Genomic DNA, 25,821 nt, shown 5'->3' with positions numbered 1-25,821 from the left:
CACTGCATATACTTTTTCTTGCCATATGGTCCAGTAGTCAATGTCTTGATTCCATGGAATTTAAAAACCGTGAAATCAATCTTACCCGGGCGAGCGCGAAAATAAGTTGCACAAACATATCTACTTTTACAGTATGTTGCTATTGAAAAGCTATTCTCGGTTATCAGATGAACACCGTACTAGAGCTACATTTTTGTACAATGTACACGCACATTGTACACTGTACATGTACATGCTGTATCTTGTGCCTGCCATTTACAGAATGAACCGTATTACAGGCTGTATTTCTAAATTCCTTTCGGGACTTGTGTACTTGTTGCCAAAGAGATTCTTGGCGTAAGTGATCTCGAATGCATCGAAATCAGTCAGCAGAAGTCTTCTTTTTTTTAAGAGACTACAGATACTATACCTGTATCTGAAAGGAGAATGATATCGCCAAGGAGTGTAAGAGGCAATGGAACAGTAAAAAAATAGACCATGTCTGTGCAAATATGATGTATAAGCATGCAAATTCAGTGTTTGCACAAGTGTAGCGTAATGACATTTTCCTGTCTGTGAATCCACTCCTTTTAAAGAAATATGCACTGTGCCCAAGTGAAGAAATGCGAAGAAGGGGTCCCAATTCTGAATGTTTAATATAATTTTGAGTGTCACTTACAATTTTCATTAGCTTTGTTGGTTTAACTGTTTTAAATATGTACAGTTTGTTGTAGTTTCCATGTCTTTTTGAGGGGAGTTACAATCATGTAGAAGAAGTTTTGTAGGTACTGTAGTATACCCTGGAGGGGCTAGAATGGGATTTGTGTGTCAGAGGCACATGTATACAATATGTTTTCAGACATGGTTGTAAAGCAGCCAGCAAACAGTTTATGAGACACAGAAACTAAAAACAGAAAGAAAGATTGTGCAGTGAGTGCAATAACATTGTAAAGGAATAGAGAGAGGTGACTAATGTGCATTTTTAACATTGCCATCTGCATTCAATGTTTCTGCAGTATTGAAATTGCCATTGAAATGAATATAGAATTGATTCATTAACAAAAAAGTTTATATAAGCAATTTCAAAACGCACTAGGAATTTCACACTTTCACAAGAGGTACATTGGAGCTTATATTTTCCCTCTTTGAGCAAGTACAATGTATTGTATGGTTTTGTTTTTGTTTCTGCCACATCACCTTGTTGTCCATTTTTTCCTCAATGTTATGGCAACAAATTTTCATGAATTTGTGCCAAAATGAACAGATGTATATGGTAAATATTAGAGAAAGTGATTTGTAAAGGACCTACAGTGAAAGATATTATAGTTTTGTCCTTTATCTGTGTACATGTGCCCTGGCACAAATCTTAACCTGTTGAGGACAGACTGATTTTGGTACAACACACATTTCCCATAGACAACTTAACCGAGTCAAGCTCCTTGCCCAAGTATACTGAGGACACGTCCTCAACAGGTTATTCTGCCATGCCCTGTCATCAACATTGAGTAAACCATCCATACTTGACCTATTTGCCCACTCAGGTGTAGCAATGTGCCCCAGTCCAACAGCAAGGCCTTGGGGACACAATGGGGATTAGGAGGATTGCATTGATGGTCATACATCTATCCAATAGTTTCCAGACAGCTGTGCCCATGGGCAAAGAAGGAACTCCAATGTACATGTACTAGCCAGTTGGCGAACGGAGCACAGTAAGGGGTAAAGAGAAACATGGACAATTCCCATCACTTGCAAATACTTGAAGTTAATAGGAGATTGAAACTCAAATAATAAGTGAATTGAGTGAATGCAGCAACATTAGTAGAACAACACTCACTACATTGTATGAAAAGTTTGAGGAAATTCAAACAGTCCGTTCAAAAGTTACAAGTTTTTAACATTTTGGTGCTGCCTTTGCTGGAGACTGAAAAAAAGACTACAACATTTCATGACATCACACATGGACAGCAATATGAAGAAAAATGAAGAGATTTCGACATATTTTCATTTTTCAGCAAAATGAAAAAATACTCTAGCGTTTGATACCTCTTTCAGGAAACAGGGAAAGATACAATCTGTCAGTGGAGAAACATGTACACTGTATGTACTTTTCATTATCAAAGAGAGAAAATTGATTATATAGTTGATTCTATCGTAAGTCTATGGCAGCCTGTGTGGTAAGGAAATTTATAATCGATTGTATCTTTTGATAAAATGGGACCCTGGCCTCTTTGAGAAAAAGAATTGAGTATGAAAGAATGCAACAGCAGAGATTTGTGGGATTTAATCAATTGAAATCCCTGTATATTGTCCCCAGACTCACTGAACCCATACACATTCCCTTCGAGTTCATAGAAGCCAAGAGAAGAAAAGTACATAATGTTTCATTGTAAGTCTGTGTGTAGACCATCTTTTTTGAAGTGAAATACCGTTCGTCATTGACGTTGGCTCTCATGGATAGATAAAAGGCAAATAAATGAACAGATGAAATAGTATTGGAAATTTGACAAAATTATAAAAGAATTAGATTTTTTTTTTCACAAGTTTCTGATGTTTTCCCCAAATCAGTGATTGCAGTCACAGCCACATGTATGATCTAAGTCAGATGAGGTAGTAAGCCTTACTTTTGCTTGGATGCAAGGGGCAAGTTGTCATCATAATTTCCTTTCCACATGGATTCAAGGAGATGAAATTACATCCGTCATGTCATACTGTTCTAGAGTTACAATGATTTAGCAGTGACTTTAAAAGAGAGAGCATTGCAGTAGCTGAAGAATTACTAACAATTATAAGACATATCGATACCATTTATTTATGAAGTAACTGTACGATGCAATGGGAGACAGGTAAAATATGATGACATCATTGCCTTGTCTTTTTGCGTAATGATTGTGATCGTGTCTTTTTGTGGAGACATGCAATAGTTTAGAATGGAGAATTTTAAGTGAAGTCTCATAGTCTAACAAAACTTTGGACATTTGCTTGTCAGTTTCAATCCATTTATGTTACCAAAGCCAGTGTGCACATGAGATGCAATTTCACTCGGATGCTTCTAGTGTGTAATGTGCTGACATTGAAGCTTGCTCAGTCTCTTTAAGCTGGGATGAGACAGTTTAACGTCAGCACAGATTGCTCCTCCTTGTGGAGGATCTTCAATCCCAATCTTCACAAGCCTACAATCATCATTTGTCATCTTACACTGAGTTTATATACAGTGTCATTATAACTGTCTCATAAAAAGTAAATCAACAGCAAAAGAAGCCATATATCTCTAGCACACATTTAAGTTGGTGACATTCGAAAGTGTTTTCTATTTCATTTGATTGTGGGAAACATTGTGTGTGATTATTTTTGTTTTCTATGCAAAAGAGGGAAGTGAGGTAGTATTTTACAGAGATGCCCAAGTGCAGTTCAATTTAAAATGAAAAATTGTTTTTAATCAATGCACTGCATTATTTACTTCAATCTTCACATTTTTGTTGAGACCCAGTTCTACATCAAGACAGCACGTGTCATATTTTAGCTCAAATGCCACTACTTGTGAGCAGCAGTTAATAACTGGATTTAAAAAGATTGAACAGAATGGTGGCAGTTTCAACAAAATCTAAGATTAAATGGGAAATATGTGAAATTGTAAAGCTCTTCACAAGTTTTCATGAAGTAGCAAAATAATTGAGTGGAAACCATTACGGTACAATTTGTTATTCTGAAGGTTCCTTTGATATGCACCTTCTTTTTATTTTTAGATTAAGAAACCTTATTTCATTTTTGGATTAACAAACCATTGGAACAACAAACCTGATGTCCTTTTTGGATATATAAATATGAACCTTTGGCTTCACAAAACTTCTTTTGTTTTATGATAATGAACCTTAAGAACAGCACAAATGTTGGGATTAGCTTTCCCTTTCTTCATGTTCAGACTAGTAAACATTCAGTTTGAAGTTGCAATGAAACAGGAAAGATATTAGATATCACAGGTTAGATTGTTAATAAAGAATTAAGCTGAAACTTGCATTATGCTCGACACCCAAAAATATTAATGAATTTCTGTACCCAGCAGCACTGCCAAGGTACATTGTACTGCTCTTCATGATATATTTTGGTCGTGTTGTCATCATTCCGAAAGTTCTTCAAGCTAGAGAAGTTTCAGTTCTCTTTTTTCCTTTTTGAGGCCTTTATCTTTTAACCCATTGAGAATGAGCTGATTTTGCTAATATTATTATAACACATGTTCCCCATCAGACACCTGTGCGAGTATACTCGGGACCAGTCTTCATTGGGTTAGATAGCCCATGGTATAATGTTTGGTACGAAGAAAATATAATATGTATAATAGGGTGGACAAAAAGAGAAATGCATGTGATACTTCTAGGAAATATATTATTTGAAGCAGCCAGTATGATTTCTTTCTTTGATGCTCACTGCAGAGTAGGCCTATAGAGTTTTTATCGTAAAGTATTACCTACGTAGTACATGTATATTTTTTTCCTTCTTTAAATGCTAAAGACGCTTTCCAGTTTTATCTGTCTCAAACTGAGTCTGAAGTAAAGAACCACATTGTGAACTTCATGTGGTGGAATACAATTATTCTTCGGAAACAGTCCAGCTTGTGCACAGTTTCCCATCCCCTGATGTTCAGGGAGCTCTACCGAGTTTTGCAGGCAGTATCTGATTTCTTCTGTCTGAAATCTTCAGTGGAACTGGACAGGGTTGTATGTTTGGTGGATGGAATACAACCGCTGTAATCAACACCATAATACGTGCATGTGCAGCTATCCCTTGTTATATTTCCAGAAATATTGAGGTTTAAAGGGATAGTACAGTATTGGTGGAGATGAGAATTGGGCTTTTAACTTTTTGCGAGATACCAAGAAAACACTTATGATATAGTACAGAGCATACCATTTTAAGAGGAATTCAAAGTTTATTTGATGAAAATCGGGTTTGGAATGACTGAAACATCCAAAAACAAAGTAAAACAAAACAATTGTAATAAAATGTGGGTCCCACACTTTATTAGAATCGCTCTTTTCTGGATATCTCAGCCATTTCAAAACCAATTTTCATCAACTAAACATTGAATTCCTCATAGAATTACATGCTCCTTCATATTTCATAAGAGGTTTCTCATTATCTCACCAAAAAATGTTAGAAACCTGAAATTAGATCTCAACCAAAACTGTACGATCCCTTTAACAAGAAAGAGAGAACTTTAGATGGTGTCTGTGTTTTTACAGTATTTGTTGACACAGAGTCTACTCATAGGCCTACAGTATTCATCTTCAACATATGCCAACTGCCTCATGTAGTGTGCCACTTGAGTGGCCTTGAAATTCCAGTGACACAGTTATTGCTAGAAAGAATTGATTGTTGGTTTCCACAATAGGGCACTTTTTGTATCATGGCAACATTCACGACCTGGTGATAATGTTACAGCTGCTCTCGTATACTTATAGGCCTAATTATCTTCTCTCTTTTTTTCAAAGAAATATCTGTTCAATGTATTGTAGCTTTCATGAGTTCAAGCTTGACATCATGTACATAAAGTAAAGGCTTACAGATGAGTATAGGTAAAGTGTACAAGTACCAATACCCAGAATATTATGTTTGCTATTTGTAGAAAATATGTGAAACAGGCCCTCTGCAAAATACTAGAATTTGTTGTCTCCGGATTTTATTTATTGGGCTTTAAATGTAGATTTTATTGAGTATTATGTATACAAAAAAAAAAAAAATTATTCCAAATAGAGGAGTTGATCACCCAAGTCTTTCAATCAAATGGTCATGCTATCGATACCTTTTTTTCCAAATACGTCTCAAAACGATAGTGATGTGAAGTGCGTCCTTCCGTGCAATTACAACCTGTAGCTACTAAACCAGTGGACATGGAATCTTGATATTAGGAGTTTATTAGTAAAAAGGTACATGCATCATGTAGCTAGAATGTGCACACATCACTTCTGGTACTTGTGGAGCAGAATTTAAACGCGCAGAGCACAAGTGCCACTAGCTATGATCTGATTTATTGAAGTATACATGTACTTTCAGGGGCTATGAGTATCACAAGTGAATTATGGCTGTTTGGTTTTGTGTGTGTGTGTGTGTGTGTGTGTGTGTGTGTGTGTTTATTCTAGCTGTATACAAAATTGATTTTCAGGGTATTGGTACACTTTAACATGAATGCACAGGAAGGATAGTATTAGTACACTGCTAGCACTGTTCCAGCCTTGGTGTATCTTAGATTTAGTAGCGTATGAGTGGATGAACACTGTATGTGCATAAAAAAATACAATTGTACTTATACTCTGCTTTTGTGTTTGTTTACACAGTATCGAGTGCAACTGATCTGAATAGATGCTTAATACACAGACCATTGCATTGCCATGTTCAAGTGCATGGCTTTGATAAGTTGGCTACAATTTGTCTGTATGCCTCCCTCGTGTGATTTGCTTGAGTGGTGGTCCCCAGCACCTCACAATTCTACACATGTATCTGAAGGTCTTGGTTTCACTTTATTCAGACTTGAGGAATTTATGATGATGCATGCAAAAGAAACAAGCCAAATTGCTCTATCACAAAAAAAAAACTTCCCCCTTGAAATTGCTGATGGTTTTGCAAGCTCTTTACAACTGTATGTCTTCCGTCTAAAGAGGGCAGCATGCCTCAACAGAGTTTATAATAACATGCATGATTCATTGAAATGTGCATGTCTTTCAAGTATTCAATTATTGTGTGATCTTTCTCCATTGACTGGTTCAATCAAGTAGCATACTGTACGCATGAATGTACGCCATTTATACATATGGGTCAATCCACGTCAAATCAACCAATGCTGTTAACCTGACCCCCTTCAATTTTCTTTAAATTCGCACCAAATGTTCCCCCTAGTGTCTGACGGAAGATTCTGAATTATTTTGCCACAAGGTCGAACAGTTGCTAAGATATGGACTCCCTTCACGTAGCAACTAATGTGCAGTCGAACAATCAAGTTTAAATAAAATTTGCTATTTTTTTATTGACTGCTGCAGCCAAATTAGATGAGATACACTGCTCATTTTCTGTAAATTGGAAGAACTTTATGATCTTAACATGCACAATGTGTTATGGCGCAAATATGACGATCCGTTATTGCGCAAGAGGTCACTGGAAATGGTGTTGAACGTCAAAGTTGATGTTTTTGGATGCATGTTTGGAAGCTGATAACTTCAAAATTCAATTAGCTTAGAACCCATTATTATGCATATTTAAAGACTCTCACTTGCTCTAGAGACCAACCAGAAATTGACCAAAAGTATGCATTGTTTTCTTGTAGGGTACCCTCAAAGTTGGATTTTTTCAAAAAGTTGCCAAGTTCAAGGTCACAAGTCGAGGAGCAACACAATTTTTTTTTGTAATGATTGAACATTTACTATAGATATTTTCATGGGTTACTTAAAAACTTTTGTTACTGAAATGTATTACTGCTGATATACGCTAATGGTGACTTTAAGTTGAAAACTGCAAATCATGTTCTATGTCTAATCTATTTTAAGCTACAAATAATATTTCAAATCATCTCCAGATCTTATGACCTTGACATTGTGAAAGGAGCTGTAAATTCCTTAATAATATTAGCATATTCCTAACACAGGATTTACACCACAACATATTATAACTCATATGTTATAACATATAAATACACCATAACATCTCATATGACATATATAATACACACACATATATACACACATTACACTGTACAAATGCTCTGTAATGAGCATGTAGAGGACCTGGTATTAATTGTCACCTCAAACTCATTAAAGACAATCTCCTTTAATGAGACCTCATAGATACATATATTTCCTGGGGTTATTTGTATGAATTCCGCGATCTGGGTACTATTCGCAAATTTAACAACGTGTGAAAAATATCAACTCTGATACCAACATGAATGTAACATGCATACGATGTGTACATTTCTGTGTTCATTTGCTGTACTACATGAGCATAGATTAAACAACTACCATGTGATAATGATCTTGCCAGTGGAAATATCCTGTAATATGAGCTACAATTGTACCAGGACAAAACTCACATACGCTCTGATTCTGTTTAGCAATCACTTTCAAAGCAATGTGTTGATACATTTCTGCCAGCTAAAAATTCTCAGATCTTGGTTCACCCATGTGAACGGGTACAGAAACTGAAGCCTATGCTAGGTGGTGGGTTAAGCAGAATTGCTGCTGTCCTCACAGTCCCACTCATATGTTTTCATGTTTGTCTAATGCAAGTTTGTGGCAATAAGAGTGTGCCAAGCAGTGCAGAGGGATTCAGCTGGAAGTCAAAAGTGATTAGCCATTCTGATATTTAGAATTTAACAATATGATAATTCCATACCACCTAAAACTCCAACCCTATCAAATTCTTTAGAATTTCTGCTATCAAAACAAGAATAGGATAATCTGCATACATAGTAGATTGTGTAATTCTTCTGTCACAAATCTGCTGTTACTGTGTTATTTTGAATGTCTTCCTGTGTGAAAACTGTGAAATTGATGAAAGGAAAAAACATGGTAAACAAAGCTGCATTATTCACACATACATGATACAATGCATGACAGTAGCACATATATTCACTCATACAAACACACTGATACATGTAAAGGAGTTAAAGAATCTGCAGACAGAGTTTTGCAAGCTATGTATTGCAGAGTTGAATTGATAGTAGTTTTAGTAATAGTAGTAGTAGTAGTAGAAGTAGCAATGATAATAATAATGAAAATAGTGGCTACTTGTGTAGCGCACAGGTCCACTTTTTAGTGCTCATGGCGCTTCAAAAAATGAAAAGATAGATATACCACATGGCAAACAACAAACAAACACATACCAGATAAAGAATATAATTTTTCCGAACATTATAGACTGTAATTATAGTCCTTAGTGTGAGAGGAACAGATACGTTTTTAAGTTTGGATTTGAATGTTTCTGTAGATCACAATTATAATTGTATACACAGAGAAAATGTTCTAGTTAAAGAGGAATGTAATCATACAAAGTGTATGTATTTCACATTTTTCAGTATTTTCAATCTTTCATATCCATATATGCAATGGGCATGATGGACTCACTTGCATAGTATGCTATCATGGGGTGTGAAAGTATGCTGAGTCTAAACATGTAGGTCATCCACTCATTACTGTGTGATGTGGATTACACTCCTCAAATATTCACGCGTTGTTCCATGTAGCAAGTGTCGAATCTATTGATTATTAGGGAGTTGACTGTTGCACAGATGGGGGAGCTACTCATGCAAAAATGCTTCAGTTTATACATGTACATTTGTATACTAATCTGTAGAATACAATACAATCAGTCTTTAGCAGTGCTTTGGTTTTTACCGGTACAAGCTTTCGTGGTTGTTTGTTTTGGTGGCAACAGATATCTGGACATTGGCGCATTATTTGCAACAGTACCAAAAAATGTCTAATGACTTGGTATGTGCTAGGTGAAGTGTAAACCTATTGAGTGATAGTATGCAAATGTTTAGTGCCAGAAGTTTTGTAAAGTGATCTGATGGCGCAGCGATGCTGCTGCCACCGCAATGTGCCAGTGCTTCGCTGAACTTGCGCGGGTCTTCCAGAACAAAGAGGGCGACGCTTCTTGGAAGGAGCGCGATTCCTTGGAGGAGGAGGAGGACGAGGAGGAGAAGGTGGGTCTCCTCCGGTCTCTCCGCGGCGGCGCAGATAGACGGCAGAGCAGGAGGAGTCGACTGGAGGAAGACATTTATCACCAACATCATCACCACTCGCACTCCTTTGATGAGGCAGTTATCCTCTCGTTTGAGTTTCGCACCCAATTAACTCTCTCCCCTGGATGTAGCAATTTCTTCCTCGCCGCGGGGGCCAATGCATTTGTGTACAATGCAGGTAATAAGGAGCACCCACCAGCTTTTAAGCGCAAATTTGAAATATATGTGAATCATAGCCCCGGGCAACACTCAGTGAGCGTGACAGCTGATTATGAAGAGGAACGCAAAGGATTGCGATATATATACGCTGAGCATTCTGTGTCAGCCTTTTTGTCTGACTATGGGCTGCATGGCGCATTCTATTTGCCGTGAATGGGAGATGGCATAAAATAGCAGAAGTACGATCTGTACTAACAGACCAGGAGCTCATTATACAGAATAATCATGAATTTCTTCAGAGCATGGAGAAGTAATTGTAATTTCATTGTTGACCTTCTCTATGCCAGGACAATATTATGTATGATACAGACACTAGTCAAGGTCACTATCTTTCTGCTGGGTGTTAATGAAGTTTATCCTTTTTTTTTTTAATGTGAAGGGAAAGGAGACATGCATTTAAGATGACTATTAAAGGGATTTGAATTACTGGGTCAATATGTAAGGCAGTATATTTCACAGTGTTTTTATTTTTTGCAGATCACCTGTCAACTGATATTCACAAAATGAACAACTTGGAAAGCATTACATACATGTAATTACGTACCTCCTATACAACATACAGTGTATACACTGTGTTTCATCTACAAAATTTTCCCCTGAAAAGGAATGATGGAAAGACTAAATCTCATTTTTGTCACCATGGTTCTCGATTTCAAATTCAACAACTTGTCAAATTGTCGTACAAGTCTCAATTGGCAAAATACCATACTCACAATATATGTGGTGTGTGAACAGCGTCCTTCAAAAAAAAATTAGAAAAAATAAAAAATGTCTGCCAGTTGTGATTCTGTTCAACTTGGCTGTAATCAAGTGTTCTGGGACAGAGTTAAAACACTAGAATGTGGGCATTAGATTTCAGTGCCAGACTGTAGTCTTCAAAGTTGTGTAAGCATGAGAATAAAAAAGTTGAATATCAAGGTTCAGATGTTTTTATGCCTCTTTTGAGATGGGTGCTGGAGGCATCATGTTTGTTGGCTGTCTGTCCGTCCGTTCATCCATCCCACATTTTATTAGGAAAATTTGATTAGTTCTGAATAGCAAGCAGTAGGTTGTTGGTAGATTTTTGATGGCTACAGTCTGTAATTACACTTATGGTTAGGTATTACGATATAATATTTGATAGATGTTGATGTGGTATAGAATCATAGGAATGATTATAGTTATAGTCATAATAAGTAGGGATCCAGCAGTGCATTGGATTGCATGCTGGGCTGTCAGTCAAAAGTCCAGGGTTTCAAGCTTAATAGACACTTTTGTATGATATTAAAGTGGTACCCATCAGTAGCAAATTGAAGCACTTTGAGTACTGTGCAGTTGTAGGAAAGTCAAAGCACCTCTGATGATGGTGATGATGATGGTGATGACAATGATAGTTATAGAGTCAATGTTGTGTCTAAATTGTCATGGTTGCATTACTTATTCCATGATATGTTACAAATTCTTTATTGTCTACTCATCAGGAGGTGAAGAGAGGAATAAATATCTTTGAGATCAGTGTGATCTCATAGAATGGTATCCTTTTGGGAAGTTAGTGAGCATTTCAAGTTGTAAATGACTCCATAGTCATATTGTTTCATATTTTATAGCTGCAGAGAAATGTAAGTGGCTAGTAATAAGACTAAACCAAATCATACATTAATATTTATGGTACCTCAGATCAATTATTTTAATCAATAGCGTTTAGAAATAATTTTAAAAAAAAGAGGCAGTTATCTGTGTTTAAATGGCAATGTGTATCAGTGGAAAATCTAAGATATGTCTTTAAATAAGCAAGCTTTGCTCTTTCAACATCCCTAAAATTGTTTGATTTCCCTTCTGTGTTGAATTATGGAGAACTATAAATTACATTAACGGGGTACCTAATTCAATTACCGTCCAGCGAAGGGGAAAATCTGAGAAAACTGTCCCAATCTCAACTTTGCATACCATGTTCCCCATTGGTATGGAAATTTGTGTGCTGTTGACATTTGTGGTGCATTGTCACTAGTGGGAAATATATATCTGCCCTCACCAGCAGGTCATGAACCCCGACTTTTTCAGAAGGTTGCCATGGCAACCTATAAACAGGTAGTGCAGGAGAAGTGCCTGAAGTCATACAATGTAAACTGTAATGTCTTATCCAGCAAGGGTGGAAGCTGCAAAACAACTAGGTCTCTGACTTGCAGGTTTGGCAATGGTGGAAGCTTGGTGAAAGTGGTGCATCAACATTTTGCTGTGGAACAGTGGAGATAATTTTGTTGTTGTTGTTGTTCTCTCATGCACCCTTCAGTATTGTAGGATCCTGCCCTCACTGTGTTTAGAAGAAGATGCAGTTAATGATTGCTGGATGTTCTTAATGGAAATTTCAATGTGCCTGGAATCATTCGTGATGATAGAAGAGTCGGAGCTTGTACAATCCATGGGATATACGATGATTGTTCTGTGTGCTGGCTGCAAGCCGATACCATACACATCCACTGTTGGAAGTGGTGCAGTAATATTGATAAGGTAGTTAAAACTTGGAGAATATGGGAGTTCATTGGACCAAAAGCAATGGTAAGAGTGAAGAGCGTTAATTCATTGTCCGTGTGCACTTTGCAATAACACAGTTATATATTTATATAAAGCTGTTTCGTGAAATTACACTGTACACAGGGCGTGAGACTGCATGCATCATCGGCTCAGAATGATGTGGCTGTATTGAATGTTATTATAGATGCCAATTGTTACCCTTTTTTTGCAGTACTTTGAACTTTTTTTGAAAGTTTTATGGAAGATACAGTTCTTCCCAATAGTCTTACTACACATGTCCCAGGACACTGCAGTGCTGGTTATGAGGTTGGCATCCTTGATGTTATATAATACACTTTGATGGAAAGTGTTCATTGTCATTGGTAGTTGATGTTAATTTCTGTATATTTGTGTACATCTCTAGAGGCCCATTCTTGTGCCAGAGACTGCAGTTTGTTACATCATTATTAAAAAGAGAATGGGATATCATTACACATGTATGTGCATGAAGTGAATGTGTGTTTGCTGCTGACAGTAATCTGTATGTTCCTTGTAGACTTGTACTGATAGGAAGTTATTGATCAAATTGATAAACAATAAAGGTAATGTAAAAATAAGTGAATTAGAGACATTAGACTACCAGATTTGATGTACTTCTACAGTGAAAAGCACTGATTATCTGTCCCCATTTAAAGCAAAAAAATTGATATGGTGCATTACCTGTGGTGCTGTTTAAGAATTTAATGTGTTTTGTAGGAAGTGCCATAAGCATTTCAGCTGATTTTCATGCTCTCTGTTTACACTCCATAAGTATAATGTTTCCCCATAAATGTTGAATATATGAGCCACATTACTGCTTAGGCTTTATACACATACTGGTTTTGATTGCAAGTCGTTAAAACATGGTTGAGACCAATTGGAAGAGAAAACGTCATCTACAGCTCAGCTTAAACTTGGCCCTAGATCACATCCACAATGTTATGGTGATCATGCTTTTTACATTGGTACACCCCCTCTCCCCCCCCCCCCCCCCCCTTCTCTGGAACAACCTCCCTACTCATATTCAGTTCTCTATCTCCATTGACATAAAAAAAAAAAAAGGTCAACTATTTCAAGTACAGAAATAATGATTTTGTAATTGTGGATAATTTGTACACTTAGTTGTTATGTATAGTAATTTTCTCTTTTGTTGATTGTAAAGCACTTAGAAACACTTCCTTCTTAAGCGCAATATAAATTTTCAATATCATTATTGATGGAAATTAGAATGTTTGATACAGCAGGTGGTTTTATGGCTACATGGCATACAGCATACGGTGATTGCTCAGAGAAAGGTGATATCACTGCTTCACATGTGTAGTGCGTGGTTTTGAAGAAAAGCAAGGACACAAAACCAGCAAGTTTGAAGGAGCTTGAGAGATATTTTATGACTGATATGGAAAAAATAATTGTGCAAGTGCTAGTGAACATTAAAAATTTGCAAGGCAGTGAAAAAGAACCCAAGAAATATGTCTCACGTCCTGAAGCAGCCACAGTGACCGTGATGAAGTGTATTCAACTTTGCTTTTATGGTTTATATCCATTAAACTTGAACAATACTTGTACTGCATAGAATGCAGAAATATCAACACATAAGCAAAAAAAGTGTACATACATCAAGACAGCTAGAGGGTAGTACAAGCCCCACCCTGAATTCACTACAAAAATGCTGCATGCTTACATTTGACTACTTCTCTGTCTCCTCCAACAAGCAGTACATTGTATGGGAGTATCGTCATCTACTGACCTACAACATCCAGCGACCCTTTGATGTATGACAGACTCTTGTACTTGAGTAGCACATTATGTGGGGGAAAAAAAACAACAGCTGTAAACTTGGGTTGATGCTTTGACTAAAAAAGAACAGTCCCGTGTTTTGATGATAATAAATCAAATTGTTCATGTGTTGTCTTGGATGCAGATTTTCACACCGACAGCGCTGGCAAAGGGGAGAAGACACGGAGCGCGGTCCTGAGCGAAGAGGGCGCGGAGAAGGACACCAGCGATTCGTACCGGTCCTCCAAGGAATGCCTGCCGCCCCGCATCCAGCGTAAGAAGAGCCCCAGCCCCTTCCCTTCCAGCTCTGCCTACCCCAGTCTGAGGCGGCTGGCCCTCAAGAACAGGGTCAATGCAGCTTCTCTTCCAGAAATGACAACTCCTCCGCTCAGAGGTAAAGCCATACCCAGTTAGGATCAAGTTGGGAAGATGGGGGACCTCTTGGCCTGAATTCATGAAGTTGGTACAGTCTTTGTCCATGGTTTAAACTATGGACAAAGACCATAGTTTTGTATGGGGCGCCAAGTGTTGCATGGCCTATTTTGTTACGAAATCAGTCATTTCGTCGACGAAATGACCATTTCATTGACAAAATATTCATTTCGTCAACAAAATGTCATTTTGTTACAAAATGATCATTTTGTAACAAAATGACTGATTTTGTAACGAAATATTCCATGCGACACTTGGCACCCCAAACAAAACTGCGGTCTTTGTCCATGGTTTAAACCACGGACAATGATTGTACCACCTTAGTGAATTTGGGCCCTTGAGATTAGAATGGGACTCTTTACAGTTGATTGAGGTGATGGTCTGTCTGATTAGAAATGCCAACCCTCATGTAGAGAGCATGAGACAGGTATCAGACAAAATACAGAGCTTGGTGAAACTTTGACCCCTGATATGCAGTCAGTTAAATTCCCTTATTTAAGTCATGGGCTCTGTTGTTGTTTCATCTCTCCTTATGAAAGCATTAAACTTTGCTCAATACACAATGTACACCCAACATTGAACAGACCATTTTACAGGGTGGTCCAGAGATCTGCCATTCTCTACATGTACCTTACCCTTTCATTGTTTATTATGCATAGTGTTGCAAGAATTACAGCTCAGTTATTCCCTTTTTTCTCATTTGTTGTGTTTCGCTTAAAAGAGAGATAACTTTGTACAAACAAACTTTAAATGAGATGTTGGATGAAATTGCAAATGAAAGGGATCATTGAGAGTGTGTTGGCAATATTGTTGAAATTATGAGACTATGTTAGAATGAAACAAGATAATGTATATCTTGTATTTTAAGTAATTGGATGATACTTTTTGTTCTGTAAATGCATTTGATTATCTGACTTGTATCTTATGTAAAATTCGACTATCTCATCAGGCATTCTATCAAATGGCTTTTGCAGAGTGATGAAATCATATGAAACTCATCAGTGGTTTGTATTTTCTTTATCATTGTAAGTGCTTTTGCGTTTATAAAATTGCTGGCTTATTTTGAGCCCAAAGCTATTACATTATCAACTACTTGAGCAGCAACATCAAAATGATGTGTATTTTGTAACCACACAACTGGAGGATTTACCAGTGGATTTTCAGAACTAACACCTCTAATGGCATCTTGAGATCAAATTCCATCACAGCACTGACTGCGGTCCCTGCAGATAGAATTTCATCAGAATCACAAGGGTTGTGAGACATTTCATCGGAATCACAAGGGTTGTGAAACGTTTATGAGTGCATTGAGGGAATTACTCATGAATATTTGTGATTGGCTTTATGTGGTACACTTATCTCTATGCTTTCATATGCTTCTGTTTTGCAGGAGAAATGACTTTTGCACCAGTGGAATCTCCTCTCTATGTGAGTTATTGCCTTTTGCCACGAATTCTGTTTCATTTGTGAGCACATTGTGCCACAGGTGACAAGCCTGTATAACAAAATCACAAATTTAAATATTTGTCATGTTAATTAGTGCAACATTTTGTCAAAACAATGGCAATGTTCACGTCATGTCATGGCTGGATGAGAAGACTACTGCAGTGTATGATGTCACATGCGTAGTGCAATATAAGGAAAATGTTTAAGAGAATTGGACAAAATGTCATTTTTGTAAAGAAGTACATATTCCCTTGACTTGCTGCTGACATATGTTAAGGGTAATATTATTCCCCCTGCCTTCTGAAAGATGCAAGGCAAGTGCTCTATTATTATGCAAGAAAAGTGAAAATATGTGAATTTTCTTTTTACTTTTTTTTTATATCTTTCTATGCATGTGACATCACAATCTGTAGTAGTCTTTTCATTTCATCCAGCGATGGTGGCACTGAAACTTCAAAAATTCATAACTTTGGAACAGATTGTCCAATTTTCCTCAAATTTCACTTATGTGTTCTACTGATATTGCTGCATTCTCTCATTCCTTGTAATGTATACCATATGAAGGTGGACTTGTCCTTTAAACAAGACAGACACAGAGAAAGCAATGTGCAGTGCATTCCTGTTATAATGAACACAGTTTTAACAAGGTTACAAGGAAGTAAAAATTCAGGCCCAAATATTATCCCCTCTATATTTTTTCATTGTTGATTTGTTCGGTTATAACGAAATTTCGACATAACAAAAGAAAACTGCCAGTCCCAAAGACTTCGTTATAAGTGCAGTCAGCTGTCAGTACACAAAATAAGACCGAGCAAGCTTGTGTACATTTAGCTCCCGAAAGATTCAATGGATTTAAAAGTTTAAATTTGCAAAAGGAAAGCAGATTTTAAGTCAATAGTCCTGCATATCATATATTGTGTAATTATGTTTTTAATGGTCCATTCCTTGTGAGGGCATGCTCATTAGCACTTCAAGCAAACCAGCATTCAATGTCAAGGACATCTTCCCAGATGATATATCATTGCAGCATAGAGATGTTACATTGCAGTGCAGAATCAAGAAGTATGTCGGCAACAAAGGTTTAAGTAAAATTTGAAATTCAGTTGGTTTCCAGTGAAGAGGGGTTGGCACTAGCAGAGATATGATTATATAACCTGTTAGATTGTGAGCAACTTTTTAAGAAAATCTCTTTCTCTTTTGATTGACGACTGGTGAATCATTGTCTACTATTTGAGAGGAGCATTACCAATATCTGAATCAGAAGAAATAAGTGTGTGCACTTCTGTTGTGTTTTGTATTCTTTTTTAGTAATGAAATAAATTGATTATTGTCATATATAACGTGACATCGTCCTTTCTCATTTATAGGGAGGGGGCCAAATTAAGATCAATTTCGGTCCTCTCAGCCAACCTCCTGAGGAGGAATCTGAGGTTTTCCTCGTCTTTGAAGGCAGCAGAAAGCGTCATGTGACATCAGCCAAACGGACAGATTATCAGACGTACAGCGCCATCATACCAGGTCAGTTACGCAAGTGCGGTCTACACTGTGTGCATTTAGTAGAAAGCAGCATGATATGCACTTTCACAGATTCCTACAACTAGTGCCCAGCAGTGTCTTGATTATGTGCTTGTTTTTGTGCTTTACTTTCGAAAAGAAAAATTACACAATCTCTTTGATTGTCATTATATCATTATTTTTTAGTGTGAGGGGACACCATCTAGCCAAGGAAGGATTCCGAATGATTCCTTTTTCCAGGCCATTGTTCATTGAGAGAAATGTTTAGTGGATGGCAATATGTAAGCATTTAAATGCAGAAAACTGATCCAGACAAATATAATAGATTTCCTCCACATCTGATGAGGAGGATTTTGTTCCTAATTACAATAAAGCCATGTGTTTCATGTTTTTGTAACTTATTGGAAGTATAGCTGTAAATGCATTCATTAGCATCATAGTAATATCCTCAAAATACACTGGACATGCCAATGCTGCAAATAGATTATCGATTGTAGAAAAGACATTTCAGCTCATGGTGCATTTTATATGGTACTTAAAAATAGACAGCTTGTTTTCGTCCTTTCACACCACAGAGCGATGCAACAGCATTGTTTCCAGGAGAAGCTCAAGGAAATTTAGTGTTCCGACAGAGTTTGCTGGTATTAGTGCCCTTGGAATATAGGCAATGTTTGATTGTAAATTGCAGGTAGTAGTGGCATTTTACTGTGTAGCTACACATGAGCATGTAATATAATGTGCAATGCACATGCTCATGTTAGACTTTCTATTGTAACTGCATTGCCAGACAGTACTTTTATGGAGCCTTCGTTAACCACAAGCTGTAAACCTTAGTTTACAATTATAGGTTTTTCTTTTTCTCGTTTGGGACAGCATGCCTGTTTGATATTGTTTTTTCGTCAGTTGCCTGCAGAGACTCTGAAATGGGACCGACATTATTTGCGTATTTACTGGTATTTATGTGAGTGTGTGTGTGTGTGTGTGTGTGTGTGTGTGTGTGTGTGTGTATAGTGAAGGGGGGGGGGGCAATGATTACAGGCACAGATTAAATCCATCTTTAATACATATACATCCTCCCTTTGTCTTGAATTTTAATCGTAGTAGTATTTGTCTATTGAAATAGGTTGTGTTTCATTTCTACTCAGATTGTCATAAGGATGTGCAATCAAGAAATCGGGATGTATTTGTGAACTCTCCTGTACTTTGTTTAAAATGCCTTGGTCACTGTCCAGCTGTTAAGCGATTACTATTGAAGGCGTTTCTTGAAATGTTTGATCATGATTTGGTCGTCTATGTAGTTGTGAAGTTTTGTCGATATATATATATGTATATATATTTTTGTAATAATAGTTTTCATTATATTCCACAATGAAATAATTTCATTTCCAACCTCCTGTTTGACCTTGATGCTCAGACTCCGAGAGGCAGGGCTAAGAGTTTTGTCCTGACTTGGAGATGCGAAATCCTGTATCTTTATGATAGATTTCCAAAAAAGAATGCTTCACCAGAATCATGTCAGTTTCTGTAATCACTCCTGTAGCTATATGTAATGGTCCTTTTCATTAAAAAAAAAAAGGAAGAAAAAAAAAACTTCTTGCCTTGTTTGTACCATTATCGCTCTACTTTCACCTCCGTGTTTTGTACGTAGAACTACCATTAAGATAGTCAAGAATGAAGTGGATTGAGTCTCCATAGCGTAGTTATTAGACTGGCCTGATTCCAAGGAGGATGTAATGAGGTCATTAGCAGATTTTGACACATGTGTCCGTGCCTGAAGCGTATCCACTCTTACCAGCTTCTTTGAGACTGTCAAGGACAACCACCCCCTACTCTTTAATGATATGGCAGCGTAAGGTCAGTTTTTTACACACAGCTGGGGTTGAAGCCAACAGGCTTCCTAGCATGTGTCACTTCTCACGAAACTGACGGTCTGAAAGTTACTGGTCTAAAAAAAAAAAATGTTGTAGAAGTGGTCTGATAGCTACATGTATGTGTGTATTACCTTTGCATACATGCATTTTCAATTAATCAGTTGGGATCAGTTTGGTCATAGGCGTTGCTTGGCCTTAAATTTTGGCAACCATTTTGTACAACCTCGTAGTCCAGTACATGTGTGAGGAAAGGAAATAGAACAAGCATTAACAATATTCTGTTGTTATTTTTTTGTCCTTACACTGTCGGACAAAAGAAAAAGAAGGGGGGGGGGGGACAGAAGAAGGACGCAAAATATGTTTGTAGGGTACTTGCTCATGAGATGGGTGAAAACAAACCCAGTGAGCCTGAGGGTAATGAGGCACAATGTTGGACCATAAATATTCTAACACTCTGACCTTTACAGACCCGGCAATGTTTGCGCGCAATTTTCATACGCTTGCATGCACGATGAACATTGAACACAGTCTGCGTCTCACTCTTCTGAATGGGAGAAAGAAATTGAAAGAGAAGTACATACTTCTTCCCATCTATGTTTTAGTTTTTGTTTTCTTAATCTTTTCATTTTCTATAAGTGTTATTTTCTTTTACATACCTCAGTCCCAAGCATTTAAAGACAAGTCTTGCCCTACTGATATAAGTTGGTCCACAGAGTGCTTAGGCACACTGTGTAATACACAAGCTCTTTTTCTCATCAATCATATTGCCGTGTGTTCTAAACTGTACCTTAGCCTGGAGTTTATCTTCTCCTTTCCCCAACTCTGACCTGCATTTGTGAGTCCTTTACTGTTGTCTCTTTTACATGTATTATTAAAGCTCAGGCAAAGAAATCACCTCTGATCTTTCCAAGTCTCTAAACCCTGAACAATGATGTGGACTGTAGTAAAAATATGTTTGCAGCAAGGCTGTTAAGAGTGCGCCATATTCTGTATCTGGACCAGATGTTCAGTTCTGCTTTCCCACTGTGTTGCGGGGGAGAAGGGTTTCTGACACAATTTGGAGCACTAGATACACACAGGCTCTTCTTGGTGGGGCTAGCCTGCATTTACGGAACAATTCAATTCATGGAGTGCAGGAAAGGGGGCAAGCTTATCCTTTGGGACATTTGCGAGTCCAGTGGGAGAGGAGTTGAAAGGGCCGTGCAGGGTGTTCCTTACCATAACACACAAACTGAACTGACTTATGTCGTTTTCACACCTATCAAGAAACATAATTGTGATAAATGCTGAATTACAAACAATTTTTTTTTTTTTTTTGCGATTACAATTCAAATCGTTCATTCACACAACCGAGAAAGGCTCCGTGGATTCTGCGGTTTTGAGTTCCAGTTCAGAACGCGTTTCAGAACTTTAACTGCAGTGTGAGCATTCGAGGAGCTCGGTCTTTCTGCGGAAGTGGTTGAAAGGTCATCGTATGCTCCACCCCAAAAAAACATGTTTTGAGGTCAATCTCTTCACACAACTCTTTTGTTCTGCAATTCTGGCGAAATATGATTTGAAAACATCTTTGAAAAATGATTCTAATGATGTGTCATAACTCAGTACAATTGTGTTTCAAATTAAGCCCTCTCAGTACATGTAAAAGCGAGGTGAAACACCCCACGTGTTTGTTGTTTCCATCTTGTCTTTCCAATAAGAGTGAGGAGTTTTTTTATTTATTTTTTTTTGTAATGCAGTGCAGATTGAACCCTTGCGGACAGAATGCAGACATTGATATATTACATACAACAGTGGAAATTTGTTGCTTGAGGAGACTGCTGTTCAATCATCTTTGAGATAAATTGAATTCTGTAAACATATTGGTTTATATGGAGTCTATGAAAATATGGAAGGAAAATGTTTCTTGATTTTCCTTTTAGATTTTGGAAATGGTCAGGGCATTGCCTGGCTCCTCTCAACGTGTCTCTTTCATAGAAAGGCTGTGTGTCTCTGAAAATGATGAATCTCAATGACCAATTTTGTTTTTGTGTTTTTTTTTTTTTTTACTTGAGACTCTTTTGTCTCATTAATCTGAGGCCAGATATAAGTGACAGTTAATCCCTGTTAATCAGAGGGAATGATGTTCAAAACAAAAATATCAATTAATCAGTACAATCTTTACTTCCGATTTAATATATGAATACAAAAATACATGTGAATATGAGAAAACCGTACAAAATTGTAGATATAAACCAATTAAAACATTGACAAAACAGGGCAAGATTATGGAAAAAAAAACAACAACATGGAGATAACATAGCATAGGTACATTAAGAACACAAGCTCATTAATTATCATTGTGTGCGTAGTTGATCAGAAAATGGTATGTACGTAGAAAGCCAGAATAGGATTGTTACGTTGCACATACCCCACAGCTTGATATAATCATTATAAAGAATAATTCAAAAAATGATATATGCCAAATTAATCATGACAAAAATATACTTTTAAACACCATAATACAAATAGAAAGAAGACCCATATATCCATGTTAAAAAGTATGATTACTTACTAATCAACATTTTGTTATATTATCTTTTGAAGATATTATTGAATGAAATATTAAGTTTGCTCAAATCTAAAGTATTCCAAAAAATGTGACCAGTTGAAAAATGCCATCAATTAAAGTAATTTGACAATCATAGTAATTATGTACATCAGAGTTCACAGAAAACATATTTTTTAAATATGGTGAGAAAGTTTTAGCATTATAACATTGCATAAAAGAACATATTTGCATTTTATTCAAATCTTGCAATTTAAGGGTGCGTAATAATTTAAAAAGTTGAGATGTTGATGCTCTATAATCGATTTCGTACAATTTTGAATTGCTTTCTTTCGAAGTAAGAAAAGACTGAGTTTGGCAAGAATACATATTTCCCCAGATAGAATTACAGTAAGATAAAACAGATGAAATATAAGGATTATAAAGAGCTAACAAAATATAACTTGGCAAATCATATTTCAGTTGATTTGAAATTTCAATAAAATTAGAAATTCATAAAGACAAGTAAAAACTATTTTTTTTAAACTATTTTTGAATAACAAGGCAAAGTAGATATCGGATGGTAATTTGTAAATATTCTAGGATCATCAGATTTTTAAAAAAGCTGGAACAACTTTGATACTTCATTTTAGACTGTACAATACCAGTACTTAAAGGGAAGGTAAACCCAAAGAGCAATGTGGATTGAGTGAAAGCAGCAACATTAGCAGAACACATTAGTGAAAGTTTGAGGAAAATCGGACAGTCGATGCAAAAGTTATGAATTTTTTAAGTTTTGGTGTATGAACCGCTGGATGAGGAGACTACTAGAGGATATGACGTATGAGTGGACAACAATACAAAGAAAATATAAAGGAAATTCGACAAAAATTCACTTTTCTAGAATTATGAAAGAGCAATTGACCAACCGCTTTCAGAAAGCAGGGGGAATAATTGCTACCCTTAACATATGTCAATATCAAGTTGATGGAATTTGTAATTTTCATGAAAAATTGATTTTTATAGTATTTTCTTTATATTTTCTTGGTATTCTTGTCCACTCATACGTCATAACCTCTAGTAGTCTCCTCATCCAGCGGTTCCAACACCAAAACTTTAAAAATTCATAACTTTTGCATCGATTGTCCGATTTTCTTCAAACTTTCACTGATGTGTTCTACTAATGTTGCTGCTTTCACTCAATCCACATTGCTCTTGGGGTTTATCTTCCCTTTAAAGAAGAGTTACATAATATACAACAAAGGTTCAACAATATATTAAGGGGCAAGTCCAAGATATTTTTCACCAGTAACGCATGGGACATCACAAGAAGATTTAGCCCTATATTGCACTGTCAAGATTGAAATTTCATATGTTGGGCTGCTTTTGATAGCTAGTAGGTATCTTCTTTCAAAACAAGAGAAATAATGAGAATCACGCATTCAGTATTTAATTTATGCAAATTTATTCTCCAGTAACGCGTGGGACCACAAAAATTGTCCTTTTTTTCTTCTTTTACTTTTATCTCAATTATTGTGAAAATACTTGGTATACTATAAAATCATTACAAACATCTTTTCCTACAACAATAACTGTACCTGAAACAAAACATGTCAGAAAAAATCATGAAACCTCTCAAGGTCAATTATAGAAAGATAGGTATAGTAACGCGTGGGACAAGTAACGCATGGGACATTTTTGTCACTATGAATATTGTGATGTGAATTGCACATTTGCTCAGAGAAACTTTAATTTGGGGTACTAATTATGTAAATAGATGTATTTCTAATAAATTCTAGCAAATTCAAATGATTTAGACCCATCAGAACAATAGATATAATAAAAAATATGAAATGCCTGTGTTATCCTTTATTTTTTGACATTTGACTTTGAATGTGACCTTGAAAATAGCATGTAATGATCTTTTGTGAATTATTTATCCAAAGTGGAACTTTTCACCAAATTTCAAGTCAGAATTCAGAAAATTACAAAAAATCCCTCAATAATGTACACATTTCCCATTGAAGATTAAGATTTAGTACACTTCCATTGACTTGTACACAAATTGTCCCACGCGTTACTAAAATGTCCCACGCGTTACTAAAATGTCCCACGCGTTACTAAATTTAAAGTGTGTGTACAGTTCTGGTCGAGGTGAAGATTTAGCTTTTAATGTTTTGTGAGATATTCAGAAACCACTCTATGAGATGTCAAAGAGCATGCAGTTCTAAGGGAAATAAAAAGTTTATTCTATGAAAATCTGTTTTGAAATGGCTAAGATATCCAAAAACAAGGTGAAACAAAGAGATACTAATAAAGTTGGGGCATGTCGCCTTTTATTATGAGCACTTTTTGGGATATCTCAGCCATTTGAAAACCAATTTTCATCAAATAAACGTTGAATCCTTTTTAGAATTACATGCTCTTCCATATTTCATAAGAGGCTTTTCATTATCTCACTTAGGAATGTTCAAAACATGAATCCCTACCTCAACCAGTACTGTACAGTCCCTTTAATTGGAAATTGCAAGTATGAGATTTATCAGACTAACTTTTTATCTTTTGGATATGATTAGGTCCATTGTGAATTTGGTGAAAGTTTCAAGTCAATTAGATCATTAACTTTTATGCAAATGAGAAATAATGACCTAAAAAAGTAACGCGTAGGACACGCTAATTTTGGCCCATCCCTCATTTGCATATTTAATCAGTTGAGAAACTGAAAATCACAGTCATGATAACTTGTTAGTCAGACTTAAGGTCACCATACTTATTTTCATAAAAACTTGTAAAAATTAAAAGATGTATTTTAAAATGCAGAATTTTTGAATGTCCCACGCGTTACTCTAAATCTTAATTTATGCAGATTAATTAATTTATTGCTGGTTATGCGGAAGGATTTTTACTTTTTCTTTATGAAATTCATGTATTTCAACTTCTTAGCTTTAAAATGATACCAAGTTTATGTAGATTGACCCATTTTGAATTTTCAGTCTTGTGTGATCAAATAGCTTGGACTTGCCCTAAGGTAAAACATGTTTAACCACATTTGGATCAATATCATCAAAACCATTGCTTTTTGAGATTTTGATGCCCTTCTAATATCCAAATTTTCATCTGCTGTGGCTGGTTTAAAAAAATAAAGTATGAGTAACAGGTTTCTTCATATAAATAAGAAGTTTTTGATTGTTCATATCAGTCATATAATCAGTGGATGTTTGATCCAATACTGACGAAATATTCATTAAAATATTCAGCAACTTCACCGGCATCGTAAATATCAGTTCCGTTATGCAGAAATGTTTGTTCTTTATTCGAGGCAATAAATAGAAATATCAAAGCATTTTAAACATGTATTCTCTAATAACGGTGGCAATACGAAGGAGGTACATGTATGCCTCCTTGGCTCCACTGAAAATGTTGTCGTCACCAGGCAATTTAATTGATAGTCTGTGTTCAATCTTTTTTCCTATTTTGATTACTATCATTATCATTATTTATTCAGCATTTGGAAGAGACTTGATGAATAATCAAACAATGAACAAGCAAACAAAACAAGTGCAGTACAAGAGTACAAGAGTACATTTGGTATTATCTGCACTCACATGGTAGTATCAGTGTGGAAAGCTAATTATAGCATTTGCCAGCAAGTAATCAAGGTTCAGATAAAATTGTCATCATTGAGACCTGCAACTTGCAGTTGAGGTATATATTATGATTTTGATGGGATTGTGTATAAAGGGGTATCCATGATTATATCAAATCTTTGATTAGGTGCTAAATACAATAGTGTATATATTACT

General features: G+C 36.3%; 1 protein-coding gene across 1 annotated transcript in view; it reads left to right on the top strand.

Annotated features, from left to right (window-relative positions):
- LOC139739399 (uncharacterized) overlaps positions 1 to 25,821 on the top strand; it is a 257,483-nt gene that overhangs the window by 8,290 nt on the left and 223,372 nt on the right. Inside the window, exons 2-4 of the mRNA XM_071650020.1 lie at positions 14,376 to 14,624; positions 16,053 to 16,090; positions 17,476 to 17,626. Coding sequence (XP_071506121.1) covers positions 14,376 to 14,624; positions 16,053 to 16,090; positions 17,476 to 17,626 — 438 coding nt within the window. The remainder of the gene's footprint in view (positions 1 to 14,375; positions 14,625 to 16,052; positions 16,091 to 17,475; positions 17,627 to 25,821) is intronic.

Source organism: Diadema antillarum, unplaced genomic scaffold, assembly GCF_040938485.1.
Source record: "Diadema antillarum isolate AM-2024a unplaced genomic scaffold, OU_Dant_1.0 seq00000798_RagTag, whole genome shotgun sequence".
In the NCBI taxonomy this organism is placed as follows: domain Eukaryota; kingdom Metazoa; phylum Echinodermata; class Echinoidea; order Diadematoida; family Diadematidae; genus Diadema; species Diadema antillarum.
This window is presented reverse-complemented; position numbering and strand designations above follow the sequence as displayed.